The 23,399-nt window shown below is 42.2% G+C and overlaps 1 protein-coding gene across 1 annotated transcript in view; it reads left to right on the top strand.

Annotated features, from left to right (window-relative positions):
• The first annotated feature begins 9,413 nt into the window (after positions 1-9,413).
• Positions 9,414-23,399, top strand: part of IL23R (interleukin 23 receptor) — a 44,769-nt gene continuing 30,783 nt past the window's right edge. The window contains 5 exon segments of the mRNA XM_075067693.1: positions 9,414-9,467; positions 15,441-15,480; positions 15,482-15,542; positions 17,559-17,855; positions 20,626-20,749. Coding sequence (XP_074923794.1) covers positions 9,460-9,467; positions 15,441-15,480; positions 15,482-15,542; positions 17,559-17,855; positions 20,626-20,749 — 530 coding nt within the window. The 5' untranslated portion in view covers positions 9,414-9,459.

Raw genomic sequence — 23,399 nt, forward strand, 5'->3', positions numbered from 1 at the left:
AGTGGTAACAGTTTAGGTACCAACATGAAATCTGATGACCTGGCTAAACTAGTGTAAGTAGCCATTTAAATAAAGAATATTTATATTAATAGGCAATTAATTACGGGCTATTCACAAACAAACCCTCACCAACTCAAGATGACAAGAAAAATCTTTTCAAAAACTGTCATGTAGAATCAACAGCTTACGCTAAAGACTTTCAAAAAGTTATTTAATGTTAAAAGACTGTTCTGATAACTAGAAGCTTTTATTTTGAAACTTTTAAGACAAAGTTAAAATAAAATATTAACATTGTACATTACTTATTAAGGATCAAGTTAATATTCAAAGAACCTGGCTAAAGATTCTGGCTTGCTAGCTGGGGAGCCCTACTCCTCTGAGTTCACTAAAAAAAATGAACACATTTCTAAATACCTATCCTCTTTTTCGTGCTGCTTTTGTGTACCTACTTGTGATAAAGAAGTTTTGGACAGTCCACATTTTACTATACCACAGTCCACAGGAGAAATCCCACTTTCCAATAACATGCCATACAAAGTCTTGCAAATAACAATAAAAAAAATTATTTGTCATGCTGTTTAAAATGTAGATCCTTTTACTGGTGGATTAAGAAAGGAGATCAGGAGATCTCTACGAAGCTGGCATTTTGTCATAAAATGAATCTCTAACCATTTCTGCCCCAACCATCTAATTCCTGGACACAGCCACTACATGAACAAGTATGTTCCCCTTCCCCTGAAACTCCTCCAACAGAGCATCTCCTTAGTAGCAAAAATATGATAGAACTTTATTGTACAGATGTCATTTGACTCCAGTTATTTATAAAAAAATTCTTTACGAGCTACATAAATTGAAGATGTATATCCCCTTTCCCACATAAAGACCCAACTCAACTAGTTCAATGTCTTTGTCTAAACCCCTCTCCCCATCTTTTCATCTGGGTTGTTTTCTTATAGAGATCTTTTTCAATCAAGATTGTGGTGCCCAGAATTGGACACAGTACTCCAGTTGAGGTCTTATCAGTGCTGAATATAGTAGAAGAATTACTTCTCGTGTCTTGCTTATAATACTGCCCATAATGATGTTCCCTTTTTTTGAAACAGTATAACATTCATGACTCACTTAGTCTGTGATCCACTATAACCACCAGATTCTTTTCTTCAGTACTCCTTCCTACACAGTCATTTCCTATTTTGTATTTGTGCAATTGATTATTGCTTTCTAAGTGTAGTTCTTTGCTCGTCTTTACTGAATTTCATCCTATTTATTTCAGACCATTGCTCCAGTTTGTCATCATCATTTTGAGTCCTAATCCTGTACTCCAAAGCACTTGTCACCCCTCCCAGATTGGTATAATCTGCAAACTTTATAAGTACTCTCTATGCCATTATCTGATCATTTATGAGGACATTGAATAGAACCAGACCCAGGACAGATCCCTGCACAACCCAACTTGATATGTGAACTATTTATATCTAGTTACCTGGAATCTTGTTCCCCAGCTGTATACTGTTAAGGAATTCAGTTAAAATAGGGAACACTTCTTATTTTAGAGCTCTATAATATTCTCTCCCAAAAATACATTAGAACTTGGGGGTGGGGGGGGGGAGGGTTGGATTTTAAACTCTTCATGATAAATTCAACTTCCTTTGAAGCAATTACCCTATCAAGAGCTGCCACATCATCCTCTGAAAGCTGACTTTCACACTTCTCAAATATCTATTTATAAATTCAAGATTTGGATGTTCAGAAGTGTACAAAGTATGGAAAAAGTTAGCACATATTTCAGAGATCTGTTTGATACTGGTTACTAAATCCCCCTTTTTATTTTTAATCAGAGGGATGGCTGACTTTTCTTGTTTCTTTAACTCTGGCTAAAAGCCTATCAGCTGTATAGCCCTTAATATATTTAAGTATTTGCTCACCCTTTCATTTGTAACAGGTTAATCTTCCCTCATCACAATTATTTTCTTATACACTTTTAGATCCTGTTGATTTAAGTCTATCTTCTAAAACAGAAAGTTCCTTAATCAAACTTTCTTCTTCCAGTGCTCTCATCTTATTGAGGTATGAGTCTTTATTTACAAGGATCCTCCTCATTACTGCCTTTCTGGCATCCCAGAGAACACCTGATCCCTTCCTTACCATTTTCATCTATTTCTGAAAATTTTCTTCCAACACTTTAATTCCAAAGGGGTTATACAACGAAGCTCTATTCAACCACCAAACCCTTTGTTTTTCCACTGAGTTCCAATCTTTTCATTAGAGCTGTCAATTAATCGCAGTTAACTCACACGACTAACTCAAAAAAATTAACTGCTATTAATCGCACTGTTAAACAACAGAATACCAATTAAAATTTATTAAATATTTGTGGATGTTTTCTACATTTTCAAATATATTGATTTCAATGACAACACAGAACACAAAGTGCACAGTGCTCACTTTATATTTATTTTTATTACAAATATGTGCCTGAAAAAAACAAGAGAAATGATATTTTTCAATTCACCTAGTATATGTACTGTAGTGCAATCTCTTGATCAGGAACATTTAACTTACTAATGTAGAATTATGTACCAAAAAAACTTGCATTCAAAAAATAGAACAATGTAAAACTTTAGAGCCTATAAGTCCACTCAATTCTACTTCAGCCAATCGCTCAGACAAACAAGTTTGGTTAAAATTTACAGGAGATAATCCTGCCCACTTCTTGTTTACAATGTCACCTGAAATTGAGAACAGGTGTTTGCATGGCACTTTTGTAGACAGCATTGCAAGGTCTTTATGTGCCTGATATGCTAAACATTCGTATACCCCTTCATTCTTCAGCCACCATTCCAGAGGACATGCATCCATGCTGATGATGCTTGTTAAAAAAATAACACATTAATTATGTCTCCTTGGGGGAGAACTGTATGTCTTCTCTTCTGTTTTACCTGCATTCTGCCATACATTTCATGTCATAGCAGTCTGGGATGATGACCCAGCACATGTTTATTTTAAGAACACTTTCACAGCAGGTTTGACAAAATGCAAAGAAGGCACCAATGAGATTTCTAAAAATAGATACAGCACTTGACCCAAGGTTTAAGAATCTGAAGTACCATCCAAAATCTGAGAGAGACAAGATGTGCAGCATGCTTTTAGAAAACTTAAAAGAGCAACACTCAGATGCGGAAACTACAGAACCTGAACGACCAAAAAAGAAAATAAACTTCTGCTGGTGGGATCTGACACAGATGATGAAAATGAACATGCATCAGTCCGCTCTGCTTTGGATTGCCATCGAACAGAACTAGTCATCAGCATGGACACATGTCCTCTGAAATGGTGGTTGAAGCATGAAGGGACATATGAATCTTCAGTGCATCTGGCATGTAAATATCTTGCGGCGACAGCTACACCAGTGCCATGTGAAACTCTGTTCTCACTTTCAAGTGATACTGTAAACAAGAAGTGGGCAGCATTATCTTCTGCAAATTGTAACCAAACTTGTTTATCTGAGCGATTGGCTGAATTAGGACTGAGTGGACATACAGGCTCTAAAATTTTACATTGTGCTATTTTTGAATGCAGGGTTTTTTTTGTACATAATTCTACATTTGTAGGTTGCACTTTCATGATAAAGAGATTGCACTATAGTACTTGTATTAAGTGAATTGAAAAATAACAATTCTTTAGTTTTTTTACAGCGCAAATACTTGTAATAAAAAATAAATATAAAGTGAGCACTGTACCCTAAATATTCTATGTTGTAATTGAAATCAGTATATTTGAAAATGTAGAAAACATCCAAAAATCTTTAAATACATAGTATTCTATTATTGTTTAGCAGTGTGATTAATCACAATTAATATTTTTAATATGGCGATTAATTTTTTAAATCGCTTGACAGCTCTGCTTTTAATCCAGTATATTCAGGGGCATGATCAGACTAATGTACAACTCCCAGATGAGCTTTCTTTGACTAAATTAGCCAAGGGGCAAGAAACAAAAATTATATCTATCCTGGAATAAGATCCATGAGTAGCAGAATAAAATGTAAAATGCCTGACATCCTGATTCATCTCCTGCCAGACATTCACAGGTCTTCATTTTCTAAGTGATGGAACAAATTTGCACTTGATCATCCATGGCTTGTCTGGTGTCTATAGGCTCTCTTTTGTTGGGGAGGAGATAATGCCTTTTGTGGTGATTAGTATTTGGTAACTTGGCAATGCTTCTCCCCTGACTGTGAGGGTTTACAGTCTTAGCAAATATTTTTATAATTACTGAGCAAATGTTATAACTTTACCTTCTAACAACCTGGGATACAGATATTTTAAGTAGGATTAACACATGCAGCTTCCTACAAGTATTCCAGTCAGTCTAAACACATTCTTATAACCCTAATATCTATTCAGCAATACTAACACACAGGCCAGCCAGCCAGGTTTCCAGCTATGCGTTTGTCAGTCTTTTGTGAGACTCAGTGGCCTTGGCATGAGTTGGCAACTGATCTGCCAGCATCAAACCCTCTCATATATACCTGCTCTGCTAGCCTTCTTAAAACAGCAAGCACTCATCAACTCCTCCTGTCCAGCTGTACATGCAAGCTGCCATGGACAGACAAGACAACAGAGAGAACTCAAGAAGAAACCAACCCAAGGAAAACCTCCCCAAACCTTCAACAAAGATAGGTGAAAGGAAGTTTCTCCTGTCAGTCACCAAGCAGTTGGACCATGTACCTCCTGGACAGGAGACAGGGGCTAAACATTAATAAATGGAGAAAAAATGGGATTTAAGATTCTGAATATTCATAAATGGCCTGTTTTAAGATAGCTCCTCAAATGGTTTCTTCTAAGTAACTGCTTTAAACTTTTTCTTTAGTTTCATAGCACGTAGTTGAGATTGCTTACTTTGCCAACTATAAATTGGCTGGCTAGTTATTAATAACCAGCAGGTCCACCTGCCCTGAAACAAAATTCTTTTTGCCATCTATAAATATTCTTAGTTACCGAAGGATAGAATAAGGAATGGAGTCACAATAATTTTAGGAAGCAATACACTTTGATCTTAACTTTCCCACAGAAAAGAACCTCCTCCTCCCTCCAGAGGTGGTTCCCTCAAGGGTGAAGTATCTGTTTAAGCTCTCCACTGAGAGACATACAGCAAAGATTGTAACGGAAGCCGCCAGTTTATCTGTAGTGTGTAGGGTGACCAGATGTCCCGATTTTATAGGGACAGTCCCGATTTTTGGGGCTTTTTCTTATATAGGGTCCTATTACCCCCCACCCCGTCCTGATTTTTCACACTTGATGTCTGGTCACCCTAGTTGTGTGATTTGTTTAAGGTTTTCTTTCTTTAATAATAAAATAGGTTTGGATAATGATTGTGATTATTTTGCATAGTCTTGATCATGGTATCCCCTAAATATGTCGAAGAACCTCTGTGTCTAAATAGTGGGAACCACACCCCTGAGTAGGAAATAAGAAAAACGATTTGGCCCTACCGTTCCTTGTTTCTCTAAACTAAACATTTGTAGTCATTTTTAAAATACAATTATTTGGCTTATCTAGGGATCTGGAATAGCTTCCAGTGAAGCCAATAGCTAACCTCAGTGGGGCAGGATCAAAGCCTGGATGCAGTCAAATACTACGTATGGGTCCAGCAAGTGAGACACGCAGAACAGTTGCTGCCACTGAGCCATAAAATGGAATAAGGAAGAAAGGAAAGAAAAGTGAAATGTGCTTCCTAAGGCCAAAGTGGCAGCAGCTTGTTTGAAGTAGGAGCTTCAACATGAAAAATATACTGACTACAACTACTGAAGAAAGATCAGAACCAAAATACCGGATCCAAGCATCCCGATTTAGGGCGCTTATACAGCTGTGAATTTTGCAGCTTGGGCTGTTCCTGTATTACATAAAAAGAAAAGAGGAAAAAGTTGGTAGACAGGTCACACTCTCCAAGCCCCCAAGGAGTAACCTATACAAAAAAGACCTTTTCTCAAATGCATAATTAAGCGCTCTCAAAACCAATGTGTTCTCTGTTTAAGCAGAGATGCAAACCACATACTTGCTATTACATTTATGTCAGAAGTCTGCTCTTCTGTATAAAGTTTAAAACTCTGGGACAAATTCTATACTTGGCTATCAGCATGCAACTACTGCATCTTTGAAATCAAATGGGAGTTGTATGCAAGTGCAGGATTCTTCTTGGTGTGATTAAATCACTTTTTTACAACTGATTCATGACGATTACTTTTTTAATTATTAGTGTTTATTGCAGGACCTAATTTGCCTCCCTTACGCATGCTGGTAGTACCTTACTCTGCCAGTAGTTTGATTTCAGTGAGACTACTTGCGTAGTAAGGCACTAGGCTGTTAGAGACCAGGCCATGGGCTGGCTGGTCTAGTAGTTAAAGTGAGAGTTCACGCTATCAATTACAGGTGGGTCCAGGGTGGGCAGAGTTCAGGAACAAGCCCTGGACCAGTGCTGGAGGGCCAGAAAGCAAATGCCAGAGCCAGAGGGTAACCAGAGTCATAGGTCAGATGCAGAGTCGAGGATCAGCACTGGAGAGACAGGTGCCAATAGGGGAGTGAAGCGAGCAGGAGCAGGGACAGGCATGATACACATTGTGCAACCAGCCAGCTACTGCTGGGCTTAAAGCCAGCCAGCTGCCCTTCCTGACCAGTCAGATGGTGCAGTCAATCAGGTAGCCTGCTGCAGGCCAGCTGTGCTTGTAGGGTTGCCCGGTGACTGACTCTGCTGCAAGCTCTGACCTGTGACATAGGCCATAGGGATAAGAATGAATGGATTATGCCGCATGTGTTAAAATGTAGTTCTGCTGCTTTAATTGTCTTTAAAGGGAGAGTCATTGGTGAGAAAATGGCTCTACGCCCGCATGATGAGTAGGAGACCATGTGGGCAGGTAGTGAGTTTGGCCAGCAACAAAGGAAGATAAGGAGTTGGTCAGTCTGGGATCCCCTAAACGTAATTCATGAACATTAAACTAAAATATTTCTTTTTGAAAGACTAGTGACCAGATCCCCAGCTGGTGTAAAGTGGCCTGGCTCCACTGAAGTCAATGGTAAGTAACATTAGATGAGGCTCAGACCCTAAAACTGGCCACTTTCACTTCCTGACCCTCACTTTCATGAAAATTATTGGTCGGTGTAAAGGCAATAAGAAGTACTGGTGTGGGTGGCGCTCCATAAATCCAGTACCCTGCCTGAGGGGAAAACTCTTTTCTGTAAGCTTTATTTCTGTTTAAACTGTTGCAAATATAAAATGATACCACCCTAGCAGAATGTGGTAAATGTTTCCTGTGGTTACAGTGCTTAATGAGGTTAACACTGCTACTGAGGTTAACTCTTAAACTTGTGAGAAAAGAAGCCGCCTCTTTAGAAGTGTTTTATAATGGAGAAAAATCTGTCACTGAGTGAGAATATATTATGCTAATATAATCCTCAAACATCTCACCCCAATCCTCAGGCTTGTGTCAAGTCTAGGTTCTCTCTCCCCGCAATCCCAGAGGGTTCAGCTCAGGTTTCGCTTGTTCTCAGATGTTGGCAGCAATTGCCTACTGTCTGGAGACCCAGCTAATGTGGAACTCAAATCTCCAGTAAAAATCCTGCCTCACAGACCTAGATTCCTCCCTGTAGCTTTTGTTGCCAGTCACCCTGCCTCAACTCTACCCCGCTGGGGACAGATGGCCTTCTCAGACCTCACTTGTGATTTAGTGGGATCCTAGCCAGCAGCCTTTCTCCTAAAAGGAGCACCTCTACAAAGGGTTTTTAGAGAACTGCCTTGTATAGGTCAATGCCTCCTAGAATCCATAAAGGTTCTTCTGGAGCAGGATTGTATTTATCCAGACTAGCTAAAGTTTTGAAGAAAATCTGCAGAGAAATAATCTACGTTAATGGGACCCTCTAAACACTCATATCACCCTTCAAGTACTCTTTTTGCGTTAAAGCCACATACAACAAGCAATGTATCAGATTACAATGTACCATTGCTTTAGAGACCATGTTTTCTCCTGATTTCTCCTTCCCCTACTTTAAGAGATAGGGCATCTACTGGAAAGCTACAGGGGGCAAGAGATCTCTTCTAAGGGACTACTTCATTTCTTCTAGAGAACAACGTGTAAAACAGGCCTCAGCAGAAACGCTTTTTCCTCCATGTGGGTAACTTTCTGGAGAAAGTCTCACCTTTCAGGGAAATCCCTTATTGCCTTCTTCATTCAAAAGGGATCTTCTCATCATACAATTATTCTTTGCCTGCAGCATTCCTTGTAGAACTCTGTACCTTGTAACAAATCCATTGGTGGCTGCCTCTGTGGTGTGAATGGACTGTAGCCCATAGACTGAAGTAGGAGTTGTGGGTGGGCTTTGCTGCACTCTTCCACCTGGCACCACTTCTCTCACCCCCTGCACTTCACCAGATTAGAGCCCAATTAAAATTGGGCTTCCTGGGGTGAAGTGCTTCTCCCTGTAGTAGAGCAATGAAGGTGCTTGTCACAGTACTGAGTTCACTGTTCTATACTGACCTAAATGACAGGGCCAGAAGTTACAGGCAATACTATGAACTCACTTGTCAAATGGGATGGTCAGAATCTCATGTTTTAATAGTAAAAATGGCATTTGTGTATCCAACTATCCATATGAACACCTGAAAGCGGGTTTGGTGCCCACATTAGGTGCCCATATTTTAAAGTTGTGGTAAGAATCTACTCTTAACCACAGCATTGGGATATAATATTAGACTTCCTGGAATCTGCTTCTTAAAACATTCAACCAGACGGGGAAATTCTGTAATAAATGCAATTTAGGAGATAAGTGGGAAAGGCAGCAGTTTGGGATGGAGGGATGTGACTGGTGGAATGCTGGAAGGTAAATATTAGGAACATTTCTGTTCATTTCACACATAAATTGCCTGGAAAGAGGGGCAGAGATAGAATGTAACTAAATTTGATGCAACTGAAAACTGGAGCATTCTGGGGGGAAAAGATTTTTGTAATAGGTTGATGTATATATTATCAGAAAAATATTTTTCTTAACAGCTAAATTAAGCCTAACTCACTGCTATCAAACAGTGAAGTATGAAATGTATCAGATTTCTTTTATGTATAACTGACAAACATTAAAAAATTGAGAAAGATGGTTTGTTTTTTAAAAACATTGAATAATTATAGTTTAAAAATAAACTTTTCCAAAAAACCATGACAGAAAAAAATGAGGTTGTTTCTTTAAGGGGTGGTGGGTTTTCCCACAGAATGACTCAGAGTCAAAGATACTTATCAAACTGGAAACAATAAGCTATTCTTGAGTGATCAGTAATGTAGGTCAGGGTTTTGCTAATAGCTTCTGTTATAGCAGTGAACTCTGAATTAGTCCCAGCCTCTTAAAAATACTGTGAAGTAGCAGTGAGTAGAGAAATCAAGGAGCTGACTACAGAAGTGGAACAATGGTCTGATGGATGGCAAGGTAAAAAATAACCAAACTCCTCAAAACTTTTTTTTTAATATATCTGAAGCTGTTAGCAGCAGGCTTGGGTATTTTACTGCTTTCTTGTTCATGCTTTCTGTAAACATACTGCACAGCATGTGTCGCAGAGACGGTACAACTACTTTGTCCAGATTATTTGTTGTAAATTAGTGGTTCTCAACCAGAGGTCAGGGGTCCCCTGAGGGGCTACGAACAGCAAGTTTCAGGGGATCCACCAAGCAGGACCAGTGTTAGGGCAGAAAGCCTAAGCCCTGCCATGCAGGGCTGATGCCCAGGGCCTTGAGCCTCACCACCCGGGGCTGAAGCAGAAGCCTGAGCCATTTAATTTCACGAGGGCTCCTGTGGAATGGGGCCCCAGGCAATTGCCCTGCCTGCTACCCCCTAATGCCAGCCCTGGCTTTTCTATGCAGAAAACAGTTTTTGTGGCACAGGTGGGCTGTGGAATTTTTATAGTATGTTGGGGGGGCCTCAGAAAGGAAAAGGTTGAGAACCTCTGCTGTAAGTTACAATGCACTGCTAGTGTACTAAAGTATTTAGGCATTGGAGCACTCAGCAGTGCAGTAACTAACTGACTTAGGAGCCTAAGTCTCATTTTCAAAAGGGATTCAGACACTTAGGAGCCAACATCCAATTGATAGCCAATGGGATTTAGGGTCTTAAGTACCTAAATCACTTTTGAAAATGAGACTTAGGTGCCTAAGTCAGTTAGGTGTTGCAGTGCTGAGCACCACAACACCTAATGCCTTTACAAATCTGGGCCTAAGAGGTTTTTAGTAGTCAGAGTTCTTAGTAGACATGGGATCGAATCTCCAGCGCCAGATTCTTCTAAATTATCAGGATGTTCAAATTCCAAGCCTGTATCTGATTCCAAAGTTTGCAAGTGGCCCCTGTGAATTGGAATAAAACCGTAAATTTGAATAACTCCCAAATCAGGTGGTGTTTGAAATCCTGATCTAAATGTTACAGCTGAAGGCTAAAAAGTTCTTCTTAAAGAAGATCCTTTTCAAAGCATGCATGTTTTTTATTTGTTTCTTTTAACTTGCAGGAGCGTAGCAGGATGTTGGTAGGGTGTTAAAATTCTTGTACCAGATCAGATAAGGAGAGAGAGTATGAAAGTTAATGAACGGGATTACCAAGTATCTTTGCCATCTCCAATACAGAGGAAAGTCTTAGGACACAATGGCAAAGGCAGTACAAGGAGAAATACCAGGGTACTTGTTATGCATTAGACATTCTAGATATAGTCTAAAGCCTTTTGAAATGTATTCTAGATCACTAAATATAGCATTTGAAGAATTACCATTTCCAATGGAAATATTCTTTTTTCAGATCATTGGGATTATTTAAAAAAATTAGTTGGCAGTATCTACGTTTGATAATTTTTCCATAGCCTTAAGTACCAGTTTAAACAGAAGGGTGGAGCTATCATTGATCTTTATTTAGTGCCAATCCTGTATCTCCTAGAGCTCAGTTTTGAACTGAGATCCGCAAATGCCTAGCCTCACAAAATAGAAACACCGCTGACTCCCCTCCGAGAGCCGGCTGCATCAGCATACTTTCATGCGCCTCAAAGTTGTGCTTGGGTAGCTAATATGTATATGCAGATAGCCACCAAAATGGATGTGGTATCCCAAGAAGAGGTTTCAGCCCTGCATATCAGTCACTCTTATATGCCCATCAAAAATAAGCATGACTGTGCCAAGTTTCGCCAGCTCCAGATATGTGATAGTCTAGCCCCTTCAGAGGCATCATCAGTCGAGAATTCTCTAATTTTACCCATGTTACATCTAACTTGGGTCTCATCTCAATGTAAAAGTCCAGCACTGAGAAATATCATGCGGATTTCTGGCATTCTCTGGAGGGCTGCGGGGTCATAACAGAGAAAATGGCCAAAGACAGGCTGGTATGGAGAGATTAAAACTAGGTGTAAAGGGATCAAGTTCAGCAAGGGAAAATTGAGACTGGGTATTACAGAAGACTTCCTGAGAGTGATAAACTAGTCTCCCAAAGGGAAAAGTAGAAAACCCATTGCTTGGGACTTTTAAAACTAGACTGGATGACACCCTAGAGAAAAATACCAGAGTGATTAATCCTGCACAAGTTAGGGGAAAGTAAAACCAACCAATTAGAGATGGAAGAGACCTAGGAAAACAATTACAGCTCCCATTGGATGAGGTAGCCAATAGGTGGACCGTAGGCCACATCTGGACTGCCAGATGCTATTGAACGGACCGTGAAATCTTTTTATTTCCTATCATCATTATTGTGGTGTGAAAAATGTTTCTTTGGAGTCTGGACCTTGGCTATACCTTGACCAAAAAATAATTTGGGCCTTGACAAAAAATAATTGACTACTCCTTGCATAATTTTATGCCTGTGAATAGTCCTATTGAAGTCTCCAGCACTGCTTCCAATAAAGAAGATTATTCATCTGTAACTGGAGCTTTCCAAGTATATTTCCTCTGCAGATCTGCTCATGTGGGAAGATGCACCTTGATTCCATGAGCTTGCTACTAGCTGGAAGGTTGTGATATTTGTGGCCATTTTTATTCCAACGCATGCTTCCAGATGTTTGATGCAAGACTAAATCTCCTTAAGTCCTTTTCCTACTGCCATTAAGTGGTGTGGTCTCAGAACCATGCTCCATCCATTGGTCTTTTTGACCCTTTAATCCTCTCCCTTTACCCATTAGTTAATTTGAGAATTATTGTAATTTAGCTAACATTTAGTTTTTTTAAATAGTTAGTTTTTAAATGGTAGTCCATAGTGGTACACAATGATGGACTGGTTCCTCTCAGTGCGTTGAATGGATCCACATCAGAACTATAGAATAGAGACTAGTGTGTCTAGACAAGAAATGACTTGCAAGCCTGTGTTGATTTAGACAGACACAACAATGCACACGACAGTCAAATAAATGCATGAATGTGAACCCAGATTCATCTTTGGGTTTAAGACTGAATGTGCTTCACGAAAATATAACACCAACAGACCCCGGTCGTCGGCAGGATCAAACCGGAGACTTCTGGAGCTTAGTGCATGAGTCTCTACTGCATGAGCTAAAAGCCAACTAGTTGTTAGCTAAGGCTGTACAGCAGATTCATTTCAGTTCTCTCTCTAAGTGGTCGTAGTGCCACTGGGTGGGACAGAACACCACACCCAGGAAGTGTGGGGGTTATATAAGCACACATGAAAACTAGAGCTGTGTGAAAATGATTACAACCCAGGCTTGCAAAAAGCTTTGGGGGTATGTCCACCCTCACCCTCCAGTCTATTCCCGGGACACAGCTATCACTGCCTAACAGGCTGCTGGACTCCCCATATATCTGAAATCTTCTATGGAAGAGCTCCATTCCCCTTCCTTCTTGTCTTGACTTTGGGGGACTGTCCCCTTCCCTCCCTGCTGGGAGCCTTCAAAGTAACAGCAGTTAGCCCCGTTTTCTGTGCTTGGAGTGAGGGGGTGGGAGGGAGGAGGGTATTCTGGTAGCTCTGTTTCTTGCCATCCTACGAAAAGTCTTCCAGGGAGCTGGAAGCCACCCATTTCCATCATCCAAATGGGGTAGGAAGCAATCTACTCCTGCTGCTGACGACTCCCAGAGTCACTCTACAGCCAGGAGCCATGAATGCAGAAGTTTTCTGACACATTGCTGCCTGATAAAGGGAAGAGAGGCTTCCAAACACCCTCCATCCTTAAAAGACCTTCCCAGGATTGGGGGGACAGCTGTCTTACCAGACAACCCCCTGAAAAGGGGGGATAAGGAGGCCTCTACTCAGCATGCCTTTTAGATGCACAGTAAAGGGGAAGTAACCTTGTCCTTGAAGACCTGGAATGAATATGAGGGGAGGGCTTGCAGGCCATTGATCAGCCTTCCAATTAGGGTCCAAAGAGAGGAGATAGGAAATAGCAGTGGGCGAGGAGTTGCTGTGGATAAAGAGAGAAGGGCTTAATGAGGATGGAGCCTGGGATCCTGCCATTCTGAAATTTCACATCACCTGGATGGTGCTGAGTTTACTGAATAACTGGAATAACACACCCAGCTCAGAGCCATATCCAGTCCCATTTCTGCCATGCCAGATAGCAGCACCTGGTGTAAGCTCTGCTGCCCTTAGGGCACAGAGGGATGCAGCACATTTTTGCACCTGTTCCTTTTGTTTCTAAGCAAGTTCAGATTCAAGCTCTTAAAGTGGTGTATACCAGCAGCCTACAAGGAAGTGATGTCTCTGTATGACTTTACCAAGAAAATAAGTTTATCCAAAATCCATGCGTGTCATGAATTCAAAAGAGAATGTGGGTACATAGTGAATTGCCTCTCCAGAAGACTGATATATTTCCAGACCCAGTCTATTTCTTCTTCCATGTGACTGGACATCAAACCTCTAGATCTTTACAAGACTCAAAATTCAAGTCCCCTGCAAATGCTGGAAGAGATGTATCTAGAGCAGTGGTCCCCAAACTTTTTATGTCATGCTCCCCTTATCCGTAATGTAATCTGTCTCTGCGTGCGCATACACCCACACACACGCTGGGAGCCAGGTCCAGGATTGGGAGCTAAGGCCAGGGCTGGTCCCACGGCTGGGAGCAGAACCACGAGTGGGGCAGGGCCAGAAGTGGGAGCTGCAACCGGGGTCCAAGGCCGGGGGTCCAAGGCCGGGGCCAGGCCGTGGATGGGGCTGGGACCCGACATCCACGGGACCTTGATTGGGAGTGGGGCTGGAGTGCTGAAGAGCAGACTGGGAGCAGATCAGAGATGAGGGGGCGCTCCCTTCCTACCCCCCATAGGGGCTGGCCCAGTTCCCACTGCAACCCCCTGAATGTTCCTCTGCGCTTCCCTCGGGATGCATGCCCACAGTCTGGAGAAAACTGATCCAGAGCAGTCAGGTTGCAGTGAAGCTTAAGGCCAAGATTTTCCAAAGTGACTAGTGAATTTGGGTGCTTAGCTTTGAGACTACCTTGAAGGGGCCAGATTTGGAGAACGTGCTGAGTACCCACCCTTTGGCCACTTTATAGGTGTTTCAAGTTGGGTTCCAAGAAACACACAAAATTACTAGGCGCTTTAGAGACTTAATCTAAATCTTCTAGCATCTGATGGCACCTGCACAGGAGTAGGAGGGGTAAAAATCACTGTCTCCCTACCAAAGGGAATGTGAGTGTCTGAAGATTACTGAGGGTAAAAATCCCCTTCACCATCAGAACGTGCCAGAAAGTGTCACAGGAAAGTACTAAGTAGAAAGTACTCAAGTGAATTTCTGGTAGATGTACATCTTTCTTCAGAAGTCAAAGTCAATCTTCAAAACAAAGCAGAAGAAAGAAAAGAAATAGAAAAATGAGAAAGAAAGTCATAACCAGTAAGCAAATTAACCAAGTGCTCCACCTTAGGGCAAGTCATTTTCCTTTTCTCTAACTGACAGAAAGGAGCCAGATAAAAACAGGAGCTGTGGGTGGTCCACACTTCTGAAAATCAGGCCATCTCTACTCTAGGTAATCACCGTTAAAGATCTAAGATTCCACATTATAGCTTCTGGATACTTTCCTCTCTAGCAAACCCTAGCCCTGGAACTCAGCTCTCTGAATATTGCCTCCTCTGCCCAGCTCTAAGCAACGCCTCGCCAAATTCACACCTCTATTAACTTCAGTGGAATTGCACCAGCCATGAGTTTGGTCCACTGTATTTAGCAGCATCTAAAGATTCAGCCTACTGTGGCAAACATTTTCAATTTTTGCTGCTGTGGATCTGGAAACTAGCCTTAGGCCCTTCTGTACGTCTGGAAGTGAGATAGGACCAGAGCTATAGCAGTGTAAAGATCCAGGAACAAGCAGGACCAATGACATATGTGTATTTGAGGTTCTGATACTGGCCTCTCATGTTATTAGTTTTGTTTTGTCTTAGAACCTGGTCTCAACATTGCATTGTGTATTGTGAGAAAGGTCTAATGTTAATTTCATTTTTTCAGAGGCCATGCTTGTCCACTGACATCAGCTACGAATCAATCAGGTCATGGTTAGATTTAAAGTGGCAGTGGCGCTCCATATACTCTTCGGCTGGATTTACAGAGGTATAGTCTGTCTTCCATCTCACCACTTCTTAGTGCTGAATTCAGGAACAATTGTTAGTATAACTTTGTGTCTTAGAGAAATCAATACATTTCAGCTAACATAATGGCACACAGAGCTGATGAACAGCCAAGCATAAAGTGAATGTAGTTGAGATAAGATGAACATATAAGCTATTTTGGGGCTTTCTATTAGTTGTTTGATGCCTATAGACATATAGATATGCCTCGTTTTATTGCATATCTTAGAAATCAGAGGTTCAATGCAGCCACGCCTTTCCAGGAAGAACAGATCACGTCTGATATAGCTCAGAAGCTAAATTTGTCATCTCTGGTGCAGAGCTGTAATCTGATCATCAGGGGCCCTTGTGCTTCTATCGTGAAGCTGCCTTAATCCACTTACCTTTGCTTTAGCTCAGATCCGTTTGTAAAAGGTTATCTCCCTCTAGTCATTATTAAAGCACAATCTGAAATTGTGAAATTGTGAAAGCACAATCTGAAATCTGTGACATCAGGTGATTCCTATCTGAGTTGTTACTGCATACCGCTGACATTTCATAGGGCCAGGTTCTATGTGCCCTCACAGAAGAATGTGGGGGCATTGGGGATGAGGCACCCCCTTAATGTCTGCACCATGACCTGTACCAGCGAGAGCTGTGCAGAAGGGAGAACACTGTGTAGTGAGTCACTGTGTTCCCCCCCCTCCCACACAGATGGAACCTTGGCTTCATGCCCACAATGAAGCAGTCAGTGTAGTACAGGATGTATGATAGAGCACATACACAGTACCAGCACTGCCCTTACTCCATTCAGTATCTTTGTTTTAGAGGGGATGGAAGGCAGGGCTTCTGTACTCCAGGATTCCACGGCCTCCAAAATCTTCCCTTTAGCATGACATTGTGATCTAAACTCTCAGCTCTCATTAGCTATCAATAGTTTTGTGTGTGTACATGCACCCACATGTAAAATCCTGGCTGCACTGACTTCAGTGGCAAAACACCCATGGACTTCAATGGCGACAGGATTTCAGACCTTCCCCCTTACTCCATTTCTGCTCCGATAGTGTGATGGCAATCTAGTGCACATTCAACTAAACATGAATGCCGAGTAATACCCAGCCTGAAATAATACCCATTAATCCCAAACAGGTGCTAATGACAAATTGTCATAAGATTGTAAATTTTCATCCTAAACTATTTCACTGGTCCTTTTGCTGATCCTTTTGATTGAAACTAGCAAAAGGAAGTATTCTTCACACAATGCACAGTCAACATATAGAACTCTGCCAGAGGATGTTGTGAAGTCCAAGACTATAACAGGGTTCAGAAAAAGAACTAGATAAATTCATGGATAGGTCCATCAATGGCTATTAGCCCTAACCTCTGTTTGCCAGAAACTAGGAATGGGCAACAGAGGATGGTTCACTTGATGATTACCTGTTCTGTTCATTCCCTCTGAGGCACCTGGCATTGGCCACTGTTGGAAGATAGGATACTGGACTAGATGGACCTTTGGTCTGACCCGCTATGGCCAGTCTGTGTATTTCTCACACAGCCTCAATGCGAAAATCCGTGGCAAACTGAAACTGCAAGTGCAGGGTAAAACAGATTACATTTAGTATCTAAATAAATAATACAAGGGATATTATACTGATTGCCTTATTCATTTTAACAAAAGCAACACCTAGCTCCTATATAATGTTTTTCATCAGTAGATCTCAAAGTGCTTTACAAGGGACGTTCATAACTAAAATCAGTAGATGTCTCCATTGTTTAAACTACATCTGAAGTGGGTATAGAAGTTCCAGGATGCTACTCTAGAGCAGTGCAGAAACCAGGGACAATTGTTGGATTTAGGTCCGACCTTGTTCATTAAGGTCTGGTTTTAAGCAGCATCCACTAGAATCATTTGACTTGTCAAAAAGAAGTGCAGCCAAATATGCTGCATAACTGAAACATTAGCTTCTTCTACTTAAATAAGCAATCAGAGCCCTATTTTAATCAATTTATGCTTTCACAGGAGTCATAAACATTCACTGCTCTGGATACGTGTGGATAGAACCAGCTCCAGTCATTCAGATGGGTTTGAACATTTCTATAAATTGCCATTCTACGGTAAACTGTCAAATGGCAAAGTTATACATGATGCTAAATGATACTCATATAGAAGACAAATTATTAACAACAATAAACAAAACTACAGTGCAACTTCAGATTCATGATTTCAGAAAACCATATTCCACTGTCCTATGTTATGCCAAGTGTCCCAGCAGAGCTGCAAATATGGTAGTATGTGGAACACAATTTTCTGCAGGATGTAAGTAATTTGCTGTATGTATGATGGTTTTTCCACTAATTCTACTTCATCCGATTTAAGATGGTATAAACTGTTATTCCTTCCTAGATAGTGTTAGCCTGCAGCCCCAAAAATACTATTTTCGGATTTACAGGATTAAATCTTTTAATATTTCTAGATGCCGCACCTAAAAAAAAAAACCACACGAAAGCAGTGTTGATATTTTTTCCAGTTGAAAAGTGAAACTTCCATTTTTTATTTTATTTATTTAACAATAAAAGGTTTGGGGTCTTATTAGTAATTAAACCTATATTGCAGTTAACCAGCAAGTTATGTAGTAACTGGAGTCAGCTGATATACATCATTAGTAGCAACTTCAGTGCATGTTCTGTCATGTGGCTGCATACAGGTACAGTAACTCCTCACTTAGGCCTGGTTTGCCCTACGACTTAAGGTCGAATTTAGCAACGTTACCTCAATTTAAGCAAGTCATCCCTGTTCACGTTGTTTCGTTGTTATGTTGCTGAGCAATTAGGGAACATGCTCGTTTAAAGTTGTGCAATGTTCCCTTCTAATGTTGTTTGGCAGCTGCCTGCTTTGACCACTGCTTGCAGGAAGAGCAGACCATTGCAGCTGGCTGGTGGGGGCTTGTAACCAGGGTGGACCGATAGCCCCCCATCAGCTCCCTGCTTCTCAAAGTTCCTTGTGCTGCAGCCGCCCAGCAGGCTACCAGTTGCCTAGAGTTCAGCTGTCCCTCCCCCAACTATCATGTGCTACTCCTGCCCTGTGCCTTGGAGCAGCTCCAAGAGACTTCTGCTTGCTGTGCACAGGGAAAAGGGGGCCCCCTCCTCCCTGCTCCTGCATCCCGCTTACCCCTTCTCCATATAGAGCAGGGAGGGGACACCCACAGAGAGAGACAGAGAGAGCTTGGGGCAGCAGCTGCTGCCTCAACTTCCTGATCCACTTAAAAAGACAATGCACTTAAGAGTGGGTCAGCCTACTTAAAGGGAAAGTGTGCATCTCTCTCCCACACACAAGGTTTGTGTCTGCCTCTGTCTGTTATGCTGTCTCCCCTCCCTTGTGTTCATGCTGCCTTTGTGAGAGGCTACATTAACAATAATGTGTTAACCTTTGAGGGCTCAGCCAAGTGCTAGTTCATCATTTAGCAGCAAGGCATTCCCTGGAAACTATCCCAACCTCTGACTCTACCACCTCAGCCAAGCTTCATAATCATCATAGCTGTGAACAGTATTAAATTGTTTGTTTAAAATGTATACTGTGTGTGTATCTATATAATATATAGTTTTTTGTCTGGTGAAAAAAATTTCCTTGAAACTTAACCCCCCATTTACATTAATTCTTATGGGGAAATTGGATTCGCTTAACATCATTTGGTTTAAAGTCACATTTTTCAGGAACATAACTACAATGTTAAGCAAGGAGTTACTGTATCTGGATGTGACACTGAAACTATCCTTCTCCTATCACTGTCATGTGCTTGCCCAAATGGCAAGGAGATATTGAACTCCCTGAGTCAAGTAATAGAAGTGACTGTGTGCATCATTACAGGCTATAACACCACCTAATGCTTATACAGCAGTCTTCAGGGGTAGATTTCAAAGCGCTTTACTTTACTAGGTGGTCACTACCATTATCCCCATTTTACGCATAGGAAAACTGAAGCACAGAGAGGCAAACTGATGTGCCATAGTTTGCCTCCTTCTACACAATCACTAGCATGGATACCTTGACATGTGGAGTTGAAAGGAGAAAGATGGGGCAGCCAGAGTGCAGAAGGAGTTGGGAATCAGATGGTTTCCTTTCAAAATCTGTGCATTTTATGCAGACATGGCTGCAAAAGTTTTAACACTGTTCTGTGTAACATTAAATCCCTCCCCCGACTCCAGAGCTTCTCACTGCTGCAGCCACATGAACACTTCTGCTGACAGGAGAGCTGCCGTAAGATAGCAGTACAGCCAGATTTACCACCAGTGTGCTTAACTGTGCTGGAAGTCCCACATCTGGCCTGGGATTAATACAGTTTGGGCAGTTTTTGCTTTCAGATCCTTGGCCACTGCCCGTGAGCATTTGACAGCCTACTTTTCTCACTGTACCCATCTGTAAAATAACACTGATCTGCCCCACAGAGGTGATAAATCTTTGTAACAAATAAATGCCAAGATGCCCATCCACATGGTATCTTGCCACACACTGACATGGCTTAAATTGGCTCATTAACATTCTAAATTAGAAGAACAAACACACTACATTTCCCTGTAGCTTTAAGACTGAGCGAAGGATCTCTGGACTGTCAGCTAAGGCCCTGGATTTCATAGTTCAGGTGGACATTTTATTATTAGCTTGGGCAACTGGAGGCATCTAAGTAAAATTTTCTAATGTGGTGAGGTTCATGTTTTAAATGAGTTTCTGGCAGAGTGAATTGCAGAGGTGCCAGGAATGCCCTGCCTGCAGCCTGCAAGCTCCATCCCTGGGACAATAAGTTCCAGCATCCCAGCCCAGTGGAAGATTAATTTAATTAATACTAGTGGAGTACTTTAAAATCTCAGCTAAAACCCCACTGTGGAAAGCCACAAAATAACACAATCATCTGATTCTTGTATCAAATAATTATGGGTAAAATGCAGCATGTATTTGTAACTTCTGTTCAAAGATATAGACCATTGGGTTTAAGTTCTATAGGACATTTCAAATATCTGAATGTCCACTCATTGGATGAGCTGTCCATTAACTACTGAACTGACGTATATTTGCATATACTCTGTCTTTGTAGATCCACCGGACAGTCCAACCAATTTAACTTGTGTCATTTATGAACATTCAGACCACCTGACTTGTGCTTGGGATGCAGGGAAATACACTTACATAAGTACTAATTACATTCTCTACCTGAAGAGGTAAGTCCTGCCAGGACAGCTTCTTGCTGTGTTTAATTGAAAACCAAGAACAATTGAAGTAGAGGGCTCTATGCATGGCTTAGAATGTGGCTCTGAGCATTTGAAAGGACTAAGACTAAGAAGCTCTGGGGTGGGGATAGCTCAGTGGTTTACGAACCCCAGTTTGGGAACCACTACCTTACACACTGATGAGGGGAGGGATAGCTCAGTGGTTTGACCATGGGCCTGCTAAACTCAGGGTTGTGAGCTCAATCCTTGAGGGGGCTATTTAGGAATCTGGGGCAAAAATCTGTCTGGGGATTGGTCCTGCTTTGAGCAGGGGGTTGGACTACGTGACCTCCTGAGGTCCCTTCCAACCCTGATATTCTGTGCTCTCACTGATTCTCTCACTTGCTCGTGTGCTTTGTGGTAAAGGTGCTAATGGTATGGAAAGAAAACAGCAGAACAAACTAGGTTAATTGGGGGTAATGGTTAAGACTGGTGAGCTCTTGTAACCCAAAGTACCAGTATGACTGTGTGGTCAGAGTAACAGCAGCCACAAGCCAAGCACAATTATACAAATGCTCTAGTTTTGATGACTGGAAAGACAGAGTGTCCTACTTACACTTTCTAGAACACCATCTTACAGATCTCTTCCGGTAAACTACCAAGTGGATATGGCTAGCTCTCACTTAACGCAAATGAGGTGGTGTTTAGGATTTAAATCTTTTAAGACCTAGCTTTCCACTCAGTGTTGTAATTACTTGTCGAATCAGTGCTATGTCTATGTATCTCAGGAGAGCTTCTTCCTGCTTAGATAGAAAAGCTTCCTTTGCTTGCTTTCTTTTTCTGAATGCTGCCCCAGAGGGGCGTTTTCTTCTTTCACTCATGACTGCTGTTCTGTGCCAGCTATAGTGGCTCTCAACACTTAATTGAAGGGGACAAATAAGCAGGCTGGTAGCAGGGCCTGAGTGAGGGAAGATATCAGCGTCTTAAGGGCCTAACTGGCTCCTACTACTTCTGTCGACTGCCTGTTCTCCTCAAGTGGGTTCAGGGAAGAAGCAGGAAACAGGAAGCTCCCTGAGAAGCTGGTGTTAATCAGTCCAGGATGCTGGGGGAGCTAGAGAGGTACATAAGAAGCTCCTCTTCCTCTCTCTCTCCCTGCAGCTCCTGCTACTTTCTGTTATTCCCTCTCACCTTTTCTCCTGCCTGCCTGTTATGTCTCTTGTGCCCTCCTTCCTCCAGCACAGCACTCCACCATCTCTGTGCATCTAGAGCAGAGAGAATACATATGCACCAGCAGCAGACAATTTTCTACACTCTGTGTCTTAATGCCCTCCCTCCCCCCAAGTCTGGCACCTGAAGCAGCCGCCTCAGTTCGCCTCATGGTCAGGGCTGGCTCTAGCAATTTCGCCGCCCCAAGCACGGCGGCACGCCGCAGGGGGCACTCTGCCGCTCGCCGGTTCTGCTGCTCTGGTGAACCTCCCGCAGGCTTTTCTGTGGACGGTCAGCTGGTCCCGCGGCTCCGGTGGAGCTGCCGCAGGCGTGTCTCCAGGACGTCCACCAGAGTCGCAGGACCAGCGGACCGCCGACAGCCACATCTGCGGCAGCTCCACCGGAGCTGCCTGCTGCCCTCCCAGCAACCAGCAAAGCACCCCCCGCGGTGTGCCGCCCCAAGCACATGCTTGGCACACTGTGGCCTGGAGCCGGCCCTGCTCATGGTAAGGCCAGCCCTGGCTATTTAGCTAGTAGTTGCAGATGTGTTTTCAGTCAAACCTAAACCGAGAATGTAAGACAAAAGCCAGCTTTCTACTCGATGTTCCTGAGCCATCCATGTGGTACATTACTTCTATGCCAATCTAGCTCATGCTCGTAGAACTCCTTGGATTTATCCTTCTATAAACTGGAGTAGTACAGTGGGGAAAAACGGCCACATGTTCTGTTGGGAGGTGCTAGACAGCACTAATTTTCTGTAGCACAGGCTTCCCTACAAGATCAGGGCCCCATTCTGCTAGGAACTGTACAAACACGTATAGCTACACTGCAATTGGAGGGGTAATTGCAGCTCTGGTGCACATATCTGCACTGTATCTTTACTCTAGCTAGCACAGATAATAAGAGCAGTGAAGACACAGTGGCACAGTCAGCATTGCAGGCTAGCAACATTAGTACATACCAAGAGTTCCAGGCAGGCTTGTACTGCCGGCTCTGGAGTCTATGCCACTGTGTCTTCACTGCTCTTATTATCTGTGCTAGCTAGAGTAAAGATACAGTGCAGATATGAGCACCAGAGCTGCAATTACACCTCCAATTATAGTGTAGACAAGAACATTGCAAGAGATGGTTTCCTGTCCCAGAGACCTTACAATCTAAACAGACAAGATGAAGGATGAATAGGAAAATAATATCCCCATTTTACAGATGAAGCACAGAGAGGTTAAGTAACTTGCTTTAGGTCACCCAGGAAGTTTGTGGCAGAGCCAGGAATTGAACCCAGCTCTCTGAAGTGCCATCCTCTTCCAATAGCGTACACATACTTATGAAACTTAACAGCAGAGAGAAAACTGACTTCCTGCAGATTAATACAAAAAACAGTGTATTGGAAAGTGAGAAATAGGCAAGTCAGAAACAGAAGGGAGGGGGTGGAAAGGAAAGGAAATACAGAGTAAAC

This window comes from Chelonoidis abingdonii, chromosome 7 (assembly GCF_003597395.2).
Source record: "Chelonoidis abingdonii isolate Lonesome George chromosome 7, CheloAbing_2.0, whole genome shotgun sequence".
NCBI classification, from domain to species: Eukaryota; Metazoa; Chordata; order Testudines; family Testudinidae; genus Chelonoidis; species Chelonoidis abingdonii.